The 17,612-nt window shown below is 39.6% G+C and overlaps 1 protein-coding gene across 2 annotated transcripts in view; it reads left to right on the forward strand.

Annotated features, from left to right (window-relative positions):
* The window catches only part of NME8 (NME/NM23 family member 8), a 124,870-nt gene that overhangs the window by 42,397 nt on the left and 64,861 nt on the right, over window positions 1-17,612 (forward strand). For both annotated transcript variants that reach the window (XM_087918536.1, XM_087918537.1), the window contains exon 8: window positions 13,702-13,794. In XM_087918536.1, coding sequence (XP_087774662.1) covers window positions 13,702-13,794 — 93 coding nt within the window. The remainder of the gene's footprint in view (window positions 1-13,701; window positions 13,795-17,612) is intronic.

Below are 17,612 nucleotides of genomic sequence, written 5' to 3' on the forward strand. Positions count from 1 at the left end.
CAGCGCGACCTCGAACTCGAAGCCGGGCAGCAAGAAATCCAGCCAATCAGAACACGGCCAACCCCCAACCAATCAAAACACAGCCAGGCCCCCCACCAATGAGAAGACACCCCACCCAATCAGAACACAGCCAAGCCCCCACCCATTCAAATCCCACCCCACTGACAGTTAGAAAGAAAAAAGCAGCTGCAACCTCACATCACTCTGAAAAGCAAGAGCCAAAGACAGAGGCCTGATATGATGAATGAGACTTCATCGAAGCGTTGCCTAGACACTTTGAATCTTACGCGGGAGAAAACCCGAACAACCAAAGATCCACATACAAATATACCATGAGAACCTCAGAAAACAAATATATATATATATATATATATATATATATATATATATATATATATATATATATATATATATATATATATATATTCTTAAGTTTTCATGGGTACTTACATGTATGGTATTCAGCTTTGTTTGGGTATTTTCCCACGTCATTATAGTTGTGCTTTTAAAATTGTAGCAATGTTTTGGCAGAATCTCAACAAAGCTGAATACCATGCATATATATATATATATATATATATATATATATATATATATATATATATATATATATGTGTGTGTGTGTGTGTGTGTGTGTGTGTGTGTGTGTGCATATAAACACACACACACACACACACACACATATATAAAGTTTTCAGAATATATCTGAAGATGAGGAAGATTTAATAGAATTGATTAGAAACCTGCTGGTGGATGCTTTGCAAATTGAGAAAGTTATAATAGTAGAGGAGATTGATCAAATTTACAGATTAAACTCAAGAAGACACAAAGTGCCCAGGAAGGTCAATATTAGATTTGTCAATAAGGGATGAAATATTGAAGAGAGTGAGGGAAGAACCACTACAATATAGAAAAAAAGAAAATCATGGTGTTGAAACAGATCCTCAGGAAGATAAGAGATCTAAGAAGACAATATCAATTTTTGACAACAAAGCTGAATGAAAAAAGAATACATTTTAGATGGATTAAATGGGATCGTAATTAACTGGAATTCTAGAAGGTATTGGGCATTGTTTACCTGAACATCACTTTTCTTTGTAGGCAAGACAGATCAGGATGGGTGTTACTCTTCCTTATCTGTTTAGGACTGAGTCTGTGCAAAAGGCTTATGAGCCTAGCTCCGCCCACTCTGGGTGGCTCCTCCCAATTTATGCAAAGTCAGTACAACAGACTGGATTGCCTCTAAGAAAGGAAAAAGAAAAACAAGAAGATTAGCAGGACCCCCCTGGGTCCCATGAAAGAACTGACCCCAAGGGTGGGGCTGACCTGTCTTGCCTACAAGGAAAAGTGGCGTTCAGGTAAACAACACCCATTTTCCCTTGTAAGGCTGAGATAGGTCAGGATGGAACATATCAAAGCAGGGTTGTCCTTGGGAGGGTTAAGACTGGTCCTGGCTCTCATGGTCCGAAACAAGTCGTTGGAGTACCTGTCTACCAAACACTGCATCTGCTGAAGTGAAGGAATCCAGGCAATAGTGACGGATGAAGGGCGAAAGTGAAGTCCAGGTAGCAGCCCTGCAGATCTCTTCCACTGATGCCTGTGTAGCCCATGCCACTGTCGTAGCCGCACTGGCAGGGACCTGCTGGAATAGGCATGAGCTATGCATGCCTTCATCCATCTACTTACTGTAGATGGAGAAACCTTACCACTCAATGAAGAAGGTTGGAATGAACAAAACAGATTCCATCCTGCAGAAACCAGCAGCACATTTAATGTACATTTTTAAAAACTCTGCGCACATCCAGAGTGTGCCATGTCTTCTCCAACTCATGGACTGGATGAGGACAGAAATCCAAAAGCACCAGCTCCTGAGCCCTGTGGAAGGATGTGTTGACCTTCGGAATGAAAGCCAGATCCAACTGTAAAACCACCCAATAAGGATGGAAAAAAGCAGAGGTCAGGGCAAACCGAGAGAACCACCAATTCCAAAACTCTCCTCACCGAGGTGACTGCCACTAGGAAAGCCACTTTCAGGGTAAGGAGATGACGACTGGATTGTTGAAGCGGCTCAAATGGAGGATTAGTGAGGGACTGAAGAACCTTGGTCAGATCCCAAGTGGGGTACCTACCACAGGAGGGCAAAGGTTGGTCGCTCCTCTGAGGAACCTACAAACCATAGGGTGCTGAGCCAAAGATTCCAACTTCCCACAAGACAAGAACAATGAGATGGCTGAAACCTGCCTGCAGAGAGTGTTGGGGGAAAGACCCTTGTCCAGGCCCACCTGTAAAAAGTCCAAGACTGCAGCCACCAAAGCTTGTAGAGGAGAGACACTGGACTTAACAAACCAAGTTGAGAAGGATTGCCAAGAAGGATTGAAGATAAATGCGAATTGTAGAAGGGCACCTGGAGGCCTGAATGGTTTGGACAACCTTGGAAAGCTGGGCATTTTTATAAGATGCCCCACTCAAATGCCAAACTGCCAGGTGTAGCCACTGGGGCTCCGGGTGAGACAGGGACCCCTGGAAAAGAGAGACATCCTCCTCAGGAATCCGCCAAGGGGGGATCACTGAAAGGCCCATCAAATCAGCAAATCAATGCTGGTGAGGCCAAGGGAGCCACCAATATGATTTCAGCTCGCTCCATCAGGAGCTTTCAAATCACCGCTGGGATCAGTGGCAAAAGTGGAAAGGCATAGAGTAGAAGGGCAGAAGGGCAGATGCAACATAAGGCGTTAGTGCCTTCAGCTCCTAGGGAGAAATACCTAGTATAATACCTGGGCAGCTGTGCATTAAGGGATAAGACGAATACATCCACTCCTAGCAATCCAAACCTCAGGGAGAATTGCCGAAATAGGGAAGTCTGCAATTGCCATTCGGCGTGGTGAATGTTCATCCTGATGAGCCAGAAATATGCTCTGTTCTTATCGACAGAAGATGTTGTTCTGCTGACCTGACCAGGGACTCCACCTCTGTCAAAAGGTAAAGGGGCCTGGTACCTCCTTGTCAATTAATATGGGCTTTAATGGCCCCATTGTCAGTCATAACCAGAACATTAGATCCCAACACCTGGGAGAGAAACTTTCTCAGGCTTAAACGAACAGCTCTAAGCTCTAACCAATTGATGCTATGAGCCTGTTCCTGTTGCGACTACAATCCTTGAGCCCAGAGGGAACCTAAATGGGCACCCCTACATGACAAGGAAGCATCGGTGGTAAGGACCAGGCAGGATTCAAACTTGAAAGACTGTTCTTTGGACATGGCTCTGGATAGTCACCAGTGGAAGGAAAGTAAAATTTGCTCAGACAACTTTACCTTCCTGGGGGAATGGCTGGACCCCACTCTCTGGAAGGGAAGCAAAAACTACTATAAGGATCAGGCATGGGGCCTGGCCCAGGGAACAATGCCAATACAGGATATCATATTACCTAAAAGCTGAGAAAGAAGATCTAAAGGGACAGGACCCTTGACAGAATGCCCCTAATCATTCCCTGTAGGCCGACCAGACTCTCCTGGGAGAGAAACACCTGACACACCCCAGTATCAATGATAGCTCCCAAATGAAGGAGGCGAGTAGTAGGAGAGAAATGGCTCTTTTTCCTATTGATGGAAAACCCCTGGTCCTGCAGAACTGAAATTATGATTTGCAGATCCTGCTGAGCCCTCTGACAAGAAGAAGACATGATTAAAATGTTATCTAAATGACATTGTAACTGCACCGGAATGGTATGAAGGTGCACTGTTAAGGGAGCTAGAATATTGGTAAAAACCCTAGGGGCAGAAGACAAACCAAAGTGGAGAGCCCTGTATTGGAAATGGCGCCCTGGATAACAAAACCTAAGAAAACTCCTGTGGGAAGTACAAATAGGCTTCCATCAAGTCTATTGATGTGAGGAAGTCCCCCACTGAACGCTTTCAAGAGGGAAGAAAGAGTGTGCATTTAAAACACCTGTACCCAAAAATTTATTGAGTCATTTCAGATCGAGAACTCCCTGAGGCCTTGGGAATAACGAAAATTCTAGAGAAGAAATTCATCCCCTGTAGGTCGAGGGGAACCTCCTGAATGGCCTTTAGGTACAGCAAAGGCTGGATGGCCGACTCCATCAGACTCCACCTCCCAGAATCTGTAGATACTGGACAGGAGATAAAGAACCTCAGAGGAATGGAGTAAAATTCCAATGAAAGACCTGATCTAACGGTGAACAGAACCCAGGCATCTGAAATAATACCCTCCCATTGGTCAGCAAACCACACTAAATGACCACCAATGGGAACGGAGTGAGCACTAGTGCTGGTGATGGTACGGACAATGTACTCCTCCTCAAAGAGGCCATTTAGAAAAAAACTGCTGTCTGCCCTTGCCTGAGTGATCAGGAGGAGGTTCTTGACATTGATAAGCAGGTTTCGACGGCCGGTGGAAACTGGAAGATGACTCTCCTCTGAACTGAGGGCGTTTGAAATAAGGAGCGTCCTGATGTTCCATCCTGTTTAGGAGCAAAGGATTCTGTTGTCTTTGGTCTCAATCAAAAGGGGCTCAAGGACCTCACTAAAGAATTTCTCCCCTTGGACCAGAGCAGACATCCACTTTCATTTACATCTGCCATCAGCTTGCCAGTTGTGTAGCCAGCACATGCATCTGGCTGCCACTGAGGAGGCAATGGCCTTTGTGGCAAATCTGTTGCTATGCAGGGTGGCATCTGCTGTAAATTCAGTAGCTGCCATGATCTTGTTGATGTACTGGAGGACACGGACATCCGATGAGGGAATTCTATCCCGCAGCTGCTTTAGCCACTTTAGCGAGGTTCTCATAAAGAAAGAAGCCGCTGTAGAAGCCTTGACAGCCCATGCAGCAGCCAAATGGGATCGCTGTAGTGGCTATCCACTCGCTTTTCTTCTGCCTTGAGGACTTCCTCTGGGTCTGAAGGGGCAGTCGAGGAGAAGGTCAAAGCAGCGACTGGAGCATCAACTGTGGGGACCTGAAGGATCTTGGTAAGTTCAGGACCCATGTTGAAGAACCTGTGATCAGAGGCCAGAGGAGGGGCAGGGCTTCAAGCTGTCCCTTGATGGCAGGGGCAGGGGCTTCAAGCTGTCCCTTGATGGAACTTTGGCTTTGGTGATGGAACCACCAAACATCTGGCTCATCAACCAGAACATTGGACTCCTCAGGAGGAAGTGTGGATGCTGCTTCATCATCTGAGTTTTCCAAATTTGGGTGTTTCTAGCCTTGAACAACAAGGGACTAAATAGTGGTTAAAACAACTTGTAAACACCTGAATTTCCTGAGAAGGGCCTTCATCTGCTGACATATCGGATTCAGGACTATCAGGTTCACCCACCAATGATGGAGTGAAGGAACAAAGTCTTCAGCCAACCCAGAAACTGGATCCTGAATAAAGGAGCCTCATTCTGACAAGAAAACTTCACAAACCCAGGATCTTCCTTCTGATAAATCAGAAGCTGCAGATGAATGACAGGTAGCTCTCTGCAAGCCTTCTGAGATGCCTTTCCTGATTGCCTTATCTATCAGGATCTGCCAATTAATAGGGACATCTGAATCAGAAGGAACAGTAGGTCTGGCTTCAGGAAAGGAGGGTTCCACCCCATTTACTACACCCACTCTCCTGCCAAGGTGCTGCTTCTCCATGAAGATCCTCAGCTTGACTGTAGCCTTCAGATGGAATGGGAGAAGCACCTCTTCTGGAAACCTCAGGGGACCAAGATTGGACATCAGGTCTGGAAGAAGGTCCTGGCTCCTCCAAATCCATGTCACAGATGAGTGATGCTGGGGATGGGGGGCATGCAGATGTTAAGTGAGAAGAGCCTGATGCACCTTGGCTATTTGCTTCTCAATGGCCTGATGGTGCCTGGAAGCATCCATCTCCTCTGCCCTTGAGGCCTTTTTCACAGGCTGCTTCCTTTTGGTCGAAGCAGCAGGAAGCCACTTTTGAAGCTCTGGTTTTCCTTGGGGATCAGCCATCTTGGAGCAGCAAGGCCAAATGTGGACTGGAAGCCCTTTAGCAGGAGGAAAGCACACAAAGGAATTTAAGAAATCATCTTCAGGGGAAAGTTTCTCCGTCCGCACATCACCACCACTTTCTTCTGCCCAAAAGCACTTCAGTAGAAAGATTTTCCTTTCTACTGGGACTCAGGCCATCCTGGGCCTGTTAGGGCAATATAAATAGACAGACCTTGCAGGGATCCCAAGGGCCCTGGTCTACTTCAGGATAAGGAAACCAATCCCCCACCGAGAAATTTGAAAATTATACAGCACCTACCCTTCGATGTCGTCCATAGCTCCAGAGGCAACTGGTGGTGACCAAAAGCACAGAAATGGTGGGAAGAAGTCTGTTCATCAGACTGGCCAACTGAGTCTTCAAAATGGCCGACATAAATTTCAAAATGGCTACCAGCCACAAGGAATCTTCAAAATGGCCATCTTCTTCTTCCCCAGGGAGAGGATTGCACCCTCCCTGGCTTTTAATGCTCTGCCAGGCAGAGAAAAGTACCAAACTCCAATAGAAAAGGGCAGCTATAGAATCCCCACAGCTGCTGCTTCACCACGGGGTTGTATAAGCCCCGCAGCTCCAAAGAGAACGTGGTTGCTGCTCACTCTCCTCTAAAAATGCCTTCCGGCGAGAAATTGCCTCCTCTTCACCCTGGAGCACCAAAAATCATCCCTGTGGCTTCCCAGTAATGGCGGAAGCCTTTGCTTGCCCTTTCTGGCTGCCCAGCCGATTCTTGATCTGATCTTTGCCCCAAAGGGCTGGAAAACGGCTGCTGTGGCCCCTGTCAGCTGCTCTGGATCCCCAGAGCATTCCTCGACTGTTTGGTGCTCCTGCCTTTCAGCTGTGCTGCAGAGCATCAAATTTAAACTGGGAAGGCAAAAAGGAGGCTTTTTGTAGAAAGAAAGGAAAAGAAAAGAAAAAAAATTCTAGTAAGGCTGCCTTTGGAAGGAAATTTCTAAAGGCAGGAGAGGCAATCACACACGTCCTATTCTGTTAAGGACTGAACATAAACTGGGGAGGAGCCACCCAGATAGGGTGGAGCTAGGCTAATAACGCCTTTTGCACAGACTCAGTCCTAAACAGATAAAGAAGAATAACATCCATCCTGACCTGTTGCAGCCTTACAAGGGAAAAAGACTGGATTCTATCTTTCAGGCAGCAGATTTTTATGAGAGACATAAAAACACTTTTGAAGGGAAAACACAAAGTGCACGAGGAGATAAGGAATCCAAAAGAAAACAGGGAGAAAAAGAACAGAAGATACAGTGATATAATACAAAGAAGACAAAGAGAAAGAAAACACTGACCAAGAAAAAGAGGACTAATAAGAGAACAAAGACAGAGAAGAATCAGTAGAAAGCTAAACCCTAAATATAATTAAGCAAGATGGAGAAAAGAAATGGGATCCTTTCAATGAATATAAATGGATTAAATTCCCCTTCTAAATGAATAATTTTTTTACACAATTATAAAAATTGGACACTGCAAGAAACACAAATAAAGAAACAACACTATAAACTTTTGGAATGCCCCCAAATTGGGAAATTATATTTTATATCAGCACAGCAAAAAAAAAAGAGGAGTAGCTGTATATATTAAAGAATCATTGGATGCTAAACAGATAGATGAAGAAGGAAGAATTTTGATGGCGGAAATAATAACTAATCAAAAAAAGATTTTGATAATAGCAATATATGCACCAAATAATAAGCAATAATATTTTTTACCAAACATTACAAAAGAAAATATTGGAAATGGAATATCAAAACATTTGACTTCTAGGATATTTTAATGCAATTGTGAATGAAACACGAGACTACAAAAGCACTAAATTAGGAAAGAAAGGAAGAGACTACCTAAGAAGTTTCTTAAAATGATAAAAGAAATATGTATACAAGATGTCTGGAGAGAAATAAACTCGAAAAAGACCCAATACACTTTTTATTCAAATAGATACAAATCATGGTCTAGAATTGATATGATATGGATGTCCCCAGAATTAAGAACTAATATACTTGATGTAGAAATAAACCCAGTGTTTGGGTGAACCACAATCCAGAAAATTGACTTGGTGAGGAGTAAGAAGAATTTTAAGTGAATGCTGAATCAAGCCATATTAAGAGAGAAAGAATTAACAAAATCTGTAGCAAAGGAAATGGAATTTTTCTTTAAAGAAAATAAAAGAAGATACCTCATTCCAGAATGTATGGGACAGTCAAAGCATACTTTAAAAAGGATTAGCTATAACTTACATGGCTAAAAAGAATAAAGAGAAAAAGTGACAAACTATAATGTTAAAATAAGAGTATATCAAACCCTGCTCCAGTTAACAACGGTGTCCCCCAAGGCAGCATTCTAGGACCCACACTCTTTATACTCTATATAAATGACCTTTGTGATCACCTTATAATCAATTGCGTCCTCTTTGCGGATGACATAAAACTATTCAACACCACTGACAATGCTACTATCTTTCAAAGCGACCTTGATTTTGTGTCTGAATGGTCAAACATCTGGCAACTCCAAATCTCGACCAACAAATGCTCTGTCCTCTGTCCTCTGTCAGCACACCAAATACAAACTAGGTGGATATGACCTTGTTGATGATCCTCACTCTGTCAAGGACCTTGGAATTCTCAAATCAAATGACCTAAGCACCAGAGCTCACTGTAACAGCATTGCCAAAAAGGCATTAAGAGTTGTAAATCTAATCTTACGAAGCTTCTTCTCTGGAAATATCGAATTGCTAACTAGAGCATACAAAACTTTTCCAGACCAATACTCGAATACAGCTCATCAGTCTGGAATCAGCACTGCATATCAGACATTAATACAATCAAGCAAGTCCAGAAGTATTTCACGAGAAGAGTACTACACTCCTCTGCTCGCAACAGCATACCCTATATCACCAGGCTTGAGATTTTGGGCTTGGACAACCTTGAACTAATGCTGCCTACAATACAAGAACTATGCCACCTTCAACCACAACAATATAAAAGCACACAACAGATACAAACTCAATGTAAACCGCTTCAAACTTGATTGCAGAAAGTACGACTTCAGCAACAAAGTGGTCAATGCCTGGACTCTGTTGTTATATCCTCTAACCCCCACTCCTTTAACCTCAAACTAACCACTATTGACCTCACCCCATTCCTAAGAGGTCTGTAAGGGGCGTGCATAAGTGCACCATCATGCCTACTGTCCCTGTCCTATTGTCCCCATTTATTCGTACCTATTTCCTGTATTCTTACTCATGTTTATACTAATATCTATTATCTTATAAGTGATTGACAAATCAAATAAATAAATAAATAAATAAAATATATAGATAGAAGCGAATATTAGGCTAATATCAAAAGAAGATGTAGATCCAATGCAGATAAAAAAATTATAGACCAACATCTTTATTAAATGTGGACTGCATAATCTTTGCTTCAATACTAGCAGAGAGACTGAAAAACTTTTTGACAGAATTTATCCACCAAAATGGTTTCTTACCAAAAAGACAAATAAAGCACAATTTAAGGATCATTTTAGATACATTAGAATCAGGGGTGGAATTCTTCAGGTTCACACCTATTTGCTAGAACCGGTTGTTAACATTCTAAGCAGTTCGGAGAACCAGTTGTTAGAAGAAATTACTGGCCTAATCCTGTAAGGAAGGCAGGAAGGAAACATTCTGGTGTTGCTTACAGAAATTGCCTCTCTGTTAACCCTTTTTACACTCTTGGCAGAACTAGACATCCTGTCTCTGGATCTTCTCTGGAGTTTTTTTCACACCTTTGCTGGTACTGTGCTTGTGTGGAGTGACCATTCAAAGTTACAATGGCACTGAAAAAAGTGACTTATAACCATTTTTCACACTTACAACTATTGCAGCATCCCCACAGTCACGAGAGGCCAGGCGAGGAGATGTGTGCCTCAATGTGAGTGATGTTGAGTTGGCCATGCCCAGCCAGTCACATTACCACCAAGCCATACCCATCAACTAAGCCACGCCCACAGAACCGGTTGTTAAAAAAATTGAATCTCACCCCTGATTAGAATACTATGAAACATATCCAGGAAAACAAATGGCACTAATCTTCTTAGATGCCCAGAAGGCTTTTGACAATATAAATTGGCAATTTATGATACATCATCTAAACTGTATGGACTTTGGAGAATTTATAAATGTAATTAAGATGATATATCATAAACAAACAACTAAGGTAATTGTAAATGACTATATAGAGAGCTTTAATATAAAAAAGGAACAAGACAGGATGCCCTCTATCACCTTTATAATTTATATTAACTTTGGAAGCTTTGAACAGGAATATCAGACAGAACTCAGTAATCAAGAGAATGGAGATAAGAGAAGAAAGATATAAGCTACAAGCATTTGCAGATAATTTGGTATTCATTGTAGAAGAATCACTAGAGATAATTCCAAAACTGTTAAAAGAGATACAAGAGTTGGAGAGGTAGCAGGACAGAAAATAAACAGAAAAAAATAAAGTTACAGTTAAAACCCTTACACAAGAACAAAAAGAAAATCTGGCAGAAAAAGCAGATTTTCAAATAGTTAAGAAAGGTAAATATTTGGGAATATACTTAACAGCAAGATGTGCAATGATAAAAGAACATAATTATCTAAAATTACTTAAGCAAATAAAATTAGATTTGGAAAAATGGAAAAATCTATAATTATCCATGTTAGGAAGGATTGCAACAATAAAAATGAATATGCTACCAAAACTGCTTTTCCTGTTCCAAACAGTACCTATAAAAATTGAAAAGAAATTATTTGATGATTTGAACAAATTGATGCTGAAATTTATCTGGCAAGGAAAAAAAGCAAGAATAAAATTCAAAATGCTACAAGAATCTAAAGAAAATAGAAGTTTGGACTACAAGATTGGTATTTATATTATCAAACATGTGATAATGTGGTTGAAATAATGGATAACCCTTAGACACAAGAGACTGTTATACTTCGAAGGATATTTACAATTAGGTTGACATGCCTTCCTATGGTATGAGAAGAATAAAGTCCATAGCTACTTCCAAAATCATTACATAAGAAACTCATTAATATCAATATGGGAAAAAAATAAAATCTAAAGCATGCTTGAAAATTCCAGAATGGCTCTCAACGATGGAAGCTTTTACATACTCAAATCTGGTGAAGTTTGATTGTGACATATAAAGACACTGAAGGGAAATTAAAATCAAAGAAAGAGCTTGAAGAACAGGCCATTATACTATCATGGTGGCCTCAATTGCAATTACTATCTAGATATGATACAGATATGAAAAGGACAAGCACCATTTAATAAGAAACTATTGAACTCTGATGAAAAATTAATTAAGAAAGTATATAACTTTTTTCTATATTTAAAAATTGAGGATGAACAAATAAAAGACACAATGGTACAATGGGTGGAAAAACTTTGGCTACAACATAGAATTAGAAAAATGGCAAAATTTATGGGAAAGGAACTATAGATTAAAAATGGCAACTTTTTATAAAGAAAATTTATATAAAATGTTTTATAGATGGCATTTACCACCTGCTAGGTTAGCTAAAATGTTTAAAAATAACATATGTCTAGAAAATGTTGGAAATGTAATCAAAATATGGGTGCATTTTATCATTTGTGGTGGACTTATGCTAAAAGAAAAAAAACTGGGCAAAAATACACAGATGGCTAGAAAAGATAATAGGGAAACGTAGATTTTAAACCTGAACTGTTTTTATGATATCAGAAAAATTTGATATGAAAAGTATGTATTTAGTATTACATGTCTAACAGCAGCAAGGATTATCTTTGCACAATATTGGAAAGATAAAGAAACATTGCAAGATGAAGAGATAATTAAGAAGATACTAATCTGTGCAGAAATTGATAGACTTACATTGAAAATCAAACAGAAAGAAGACACAGAATATTATCAAACATGGAACTTATTTTACCAGTAAGAATGGCATTTATATTGTTAAGCAAATTAAATACCCAGACAACACAATGTTTATTAAGCATTAAGAAATGTAATTAATAGAAAATTAATAAAATTTATTTTAAAAATAATAAGCATCCCGCTGGCCAAATCTGGCCTGCAAGCCTTGAGTTTGAGACCCCTGCTCTTAGTGGTTTACAAAGTCAGCATATTGCCCCCAACAATCTGGGTCCTTATTTTATTGACCTTGGAAGGATGGAAGGCTGAGTTAACTGGTCAGGTTCAAATGCCATTCAAACACAAGGAAAAACTGATTGACCACAACATGGGCAAAATAATAAAAAATGAAGAAGCTAAAGTGCTCTGGGACTTAAAAATTCAAATATGCAGGCACTTGCCACATAACACTCCAGACTTAACAACTGTCAATAAAAAAGAAAAGTCTGGATAGTGGATGTGGCTGTACCTGTAGACAGCAGAAGAGACGGCAAAGAACTGGAGAAGGTAACAGAATACAAAGACCATAAAACAGTACAACTATAGTAAAAGATAGCAAATGTAGTATCAATAGTAATCGGCACCTTGGTGTAGTCCTAAAACTTTGGAGCACTATTTGAATATAATCAACATTGACAAAATCAAAATCAATCAGCAGTCAATTGCAAAAGACAGCTTTACTTGGAACAGATTATGCCCCCCAACTAGGTGTGTTTTTTGGCAATAGTATAGAAGCCTTTGTCCTTTTGTGGACCGTATGCTTAACTTTCAAACTGGCACTACACCAAGGAAGTGGGAATCTAAATTTTTCTCCCACCTGATACTTATTTTGTAAAATTCTCCTTATCAATGGAGTAGCTTAATAAATAAATAAAAATCCATTAGCTATTTCATTCAAAGTCAAAGGTTTAAAGTATTCCCTTTATACTTCCCTCTACATGCATATTAATTATGATACAGAACAGGTTCTTCTGAACCTAGAGCACCAGAAAAAAAAGCTGCATTTTCTAAGCAATAAATTATCTAATTTAACCCTTGCTCTATAATCCAATTGCTGTTCAAAATTCCCCTAGAATTGTTATTGGCTTTGAACTGTATTTTGCCAGTTCTCAGAATGCAAGCACCTTGTCAAGCATTCTAACAAAATCATTGCCAACTTTAGGAATGGAAACTTTTGTTCCATTCTCTATTTCAAAGTGCAGCAAAGATTAAACAATTTAACCTTTTAAAAACACCTTCTAATACTGACTCTATATATCCATTTCCCACCAAGTATTAACTTAAATGAAAAGAATCTTAAGTTCTCATGCAATACATTAATATACACATTAAAAATATGCCTGTAGTCCTACCTCTATATTAAACATTTTAGGAGCAGCATTTTTTGTGCAAAATCCATTGAATTTATAAATGGATAATTAAAATCGGAACTGATAACTTCTCGGCACAATCTTATTAGCTAATAGTTTGCCTCTGGGGAAAAGATTAAATTGTTTGATGCAGAGTACAGTAGAAAAAAAAGCAAAATAATTAATGGAATTTGTAATTCTAACAATAATTGGTATCCCTGGCTTGTTAAGGGATTAATTTCCTTCCTTTGGAAGGGAAACTCTTTTAAGACTTGGTAAGATGTACATTTATTTAAATTTAGTTAACATAGTTCTGTAAATAATTGGCTAATTTAAAAAATTGAGAACTGAAACAAATAACCCATTTTCCCCTTTTTAAATGTACTTGCATTTTTCTACAACTGAAGATTATTGAAGCAGGCTCTGTCATTCTTGCAGAAGACAAGAAGATTTTAACTGATGAGCAAGTTAGGAATTTTTATGAAAGCAAATCAGAAGAGGTAATAAGCTCAAGTAGGTGGGGAGGTGAGGGCACAGTTATTGTTAAAGATATAAAAGGCTTTCAATATAGAGAAAAATATTGTTCTTTGTAATTACTGAAAATTAGTTATGATATAAATTGCATGTTGCCATAACTATTAAAGTTTAACCTTATCATGCCTTTTAAATAATTCTGAAATTAACACCATATGAACAAATTTCTCTCAAGGCTACCTTCCCTATAGTGATTTAAAGGGCCTTCTTCTACAATTATGTACAATCATTGTTCTGAGATAACAGTAATGAAGACAAGCTTTCTATCATTTCAACAATGTCTGGATGATGTTAAAAAGCATTATAATTCACTAATGGAGAAATGGCTTCAATGTCAGAGCTAGAATAGAGCTAGAATAGCTAGAATAAAGATGTTTTCAATCTTTGGTTTGAAAGTTTCACTAAATGCTTTTAAGACTTCCCAACTCAGCATCTCCAAAAGCAATAGTGTCAAATGAAAGTGATTTGAACAGAGACAGTTGGTGCCTACAAGTATTCTTGGCACCTCAATACCCCAATCAGAAACAAAGAATATTTATGTACTTCAGGGGTGGGATTCTACCAGTTTGGACCAATTCTGTAGAACTGGTTGTAACAATTCTGTGCAGTACTGAGAACTGGCAAATCGTGCCACTGGCTGGCTCCACTCCTCCTCAACCGCCCTGCCCTGCCCAGTCACTCCTTTTCTCACATGCACGCCATCCAACTTGACTGTGTTGTGCCTTCATCTAATTTTTGGTAAGTTGCTATTTTTCCATTTTTCCCCCTGACGATCAGCTGTTCTGACTATCAGCTATGTCGGGCGATTTAGATTAGCTAGAAAGCAGAAAATCATCAGATTTCTTGCTTTCTAGCTAATCTAAATCACTGTTGTACTGCTTTACCTTTTCCCAGGAGGCTTCCCTCAGGCCCAGTCAGGAGTGGTATTCAGGGGGTTGGTGGGAGGGAAGCAGCCTGAGAGCAGAGCTGAACCTTCCTTAGGACTGAAACTTCTATTTTTCAGTGCAGACTCAGGCAGCAGATCGCAGAAAGGTAGCTCTGTGAGTGAATCTGTGATTCTGCTAGGAACTCAATCTGCCTGCCTGCTTTGCCTGATTTTGGGTAAAAATCACTCTTTTTTAAATAAAAAATTCAATATACAAACCACACCCAGCCAGTCACATAACCACCAAGCCATACCCACAAATTAGGCCACACCCACAGAATTGGTTGTTAAGAAATTTGAATCCCACCCCTAATGTACTTCCTTTGTATGTCACTCTTCTATATGACATTAATGTGTCCAAGAACATGAAATGAAGCCTTTTCATGTAATGTAACATTTGAAAGGCAACACTTTCTCATATTAATATAGTTTACAGCATCTACCAATTCCATACTACCAATGGCATGAGCATTCTCATCTCTAATATCTTGTCTCATTATATTGATGAAGAAGCATAGGCACTTTTTGGGATACTAGCCTACTCACCAATTTTTTATAACTATTTTATCCATATAGTACTATTCTCAGGTTTGCTTGATCAAATACATTCCATTATACAGTATAATTATAAATTGTCATCATTAGCTAGGAATTTTAATTTTGATTTTCTTGGGTTTTTTATTGCTATACTATATACGCTTAAAAGAAGAAGAGGACAGCAGAGAATGAGGTGGCTGAATGGAGTCAGTCATTGAAGCAGTTGGTGTGAGCTTAAATGGACTCTGGGGAATGGTAGAGGACAGGAAGGCCTAGAGGAATGTTGTCCATGGGTCATGATGGGTCAGACATGATTTTGCAACTAACAATAACAATATGCTTCAATTTCCCACTGTGCTCACATTTTTTGTTTGTTAATTTATTTCAAATATCATGTATTTGATTTGTTGGTCTTTTATTGCTAATTTTAACACTTTAATCCATGGCCTGAGAGAGGTATTTAAACAGTGCTTCCTGAATTGTTTTACTGAGAGTCAGTATTCTAATCATAAAATATATAGAATTTTTAAACAATTGTAAACTTAGAGTACTGTTGTTATAAATATATAAATATATATTAGCACATGTGAGAAGCAGCATGATATAAAAGTGAAGATATTAGTCTAAAATCAGGTGGTGGTATCCTTAGAAGAAACCTAAAATATAAATATAACAAATAAAATGAACTAAGAATGAAAAAAGAGCATTCTCTTTTAACATTAATTCATTTATTCTTTAAAATTAACATTTTCCTTCTTAACCAAAAACTACTATACAATGCAAACATCATATAACGAATCCATGTGCTAACAACTAAACATATTCTCTTCTATAACATCTTTTACCTCTATATTCTCTTTCATCAATTGTGCCTCGCATCCTTCTTCCCAGTGGTGGGATTCAAAAAATTTTTACTACCATTTTACATTTTTTTACTGTGGGCGTGGTTTGGTGGTCATGTGACTGAGTGGACGTGGCCAATTTCACATCACTCACATCAAGGGGCGCCTTGCCTGGCCTCGCTTGCTTCGCCTCCTGAGTTCTTCTGGTCTTTGTCTATTAATTTGTCTTCTACTACAGTGTTTGATTGATTATCAAATGCCCACCCGTACTTTTAGATTCGGAACTCCCACAGATTTTTAGCTCTATTATTCTTCACAATCTTCTGTGGAAAATCCCTGATGGCTGGCTGGAGAATTCTGGGAGTTAAAGTCCACACATCTTTTAGCTGAGAGACACTGATCTATCCCTTGGGTTCTATCTAGTGTGGTAAATCCCTGCTCCTATGGATCTGGTGCTTAGTGCCTTTTTCTGTCCTTTCTCATGCACATAGGTGGATTTGTGGCTATGCAGATACAGATAGATAATTTCACAAAACATCCATAACAAAGTACATTTATTGGTACATCAGGTATCTTCATAACTCACATTTGTGATGAAGCTCTTCTATAATGACCAATCCTTTGTATATCAGCATTGCAAATAAAAAAAATGGTTATTTTCCTAACCCATCATGTAGCGATAGAAAGAAAGCTGTTATCAGTCCATGAGTGCAGACAAGAATGGAGGGAAACCTCCCTCAACCTCTCGGGGGTCAATTTAGTGACCAATCAGGATTACAGATGTAGCCACATGACATGAACTACATTTCCCAGGATACCTTTAACTACATTTACCATGATGCATTCCCTTAAGGGGACAGCTCACAATTCCTAAGTAACTAACCAATTCCCATAGACTGGCTGGGACAGCACACTCCCCGCCTGAAATTGTAAATTCCACTATTAAGAGAAGACAAATAAAAATTAACTATAAACTAAGATAAGCAGTAAACAGTAATACTAAATGAATAGCATATAACTACATAACTAAGATAAACAGTTAGCTATATAACTAAGAAACAAACAGTAAACTTTGATAAAGCATCAAACAAAGCAAAACATGCAAAGCTTGTGGTTCAATCTTCAAGTTCGGCCTCTTGGTGCAAGTCTGCTGGTCACCTCTGGTGCCCTTTTAGGGTGTACAGGTACTCTTGGTGGCAAAGATGAAAGTCTGCTGGTCACCTCTGGTGGCCTTTTAGGGTGTACAGGTACTCTTGGCAGCAAAGGTAGAAGTCTTCTGGTTACCTTTGGCAGCCTTTTAGGGTTGGAATGGTACTCTTGCTTCCACATTGTCAAAGGGCATCGGGAAGCTGTTGGAAAGGGTGTTATGGAGGCATTTGCCCATGTAGAGCATCTTAGTGGACGTCTGGTGGTTGTTGGCGGCCGTTTAAGGTGTTCTAGCGAATGTGTACGGATTGGCGGCAGCAGCCTTTGAGACTGA

Source organism: Pseudonaja textilis, chromosome Z, assembly GCF_049901715.1.
Source record: "Pseudonaja textilis isolate UNSWEBS1 chromosome Z, rPseTex1.2, whole genome shotgun sequence".
Taxonomy (NCBI): Eukaryota; Metazoa; Chordata; class Lepidosauria; order Squamata; family Elapidae; genus Pseudonaja; species Pseudonaja textilis.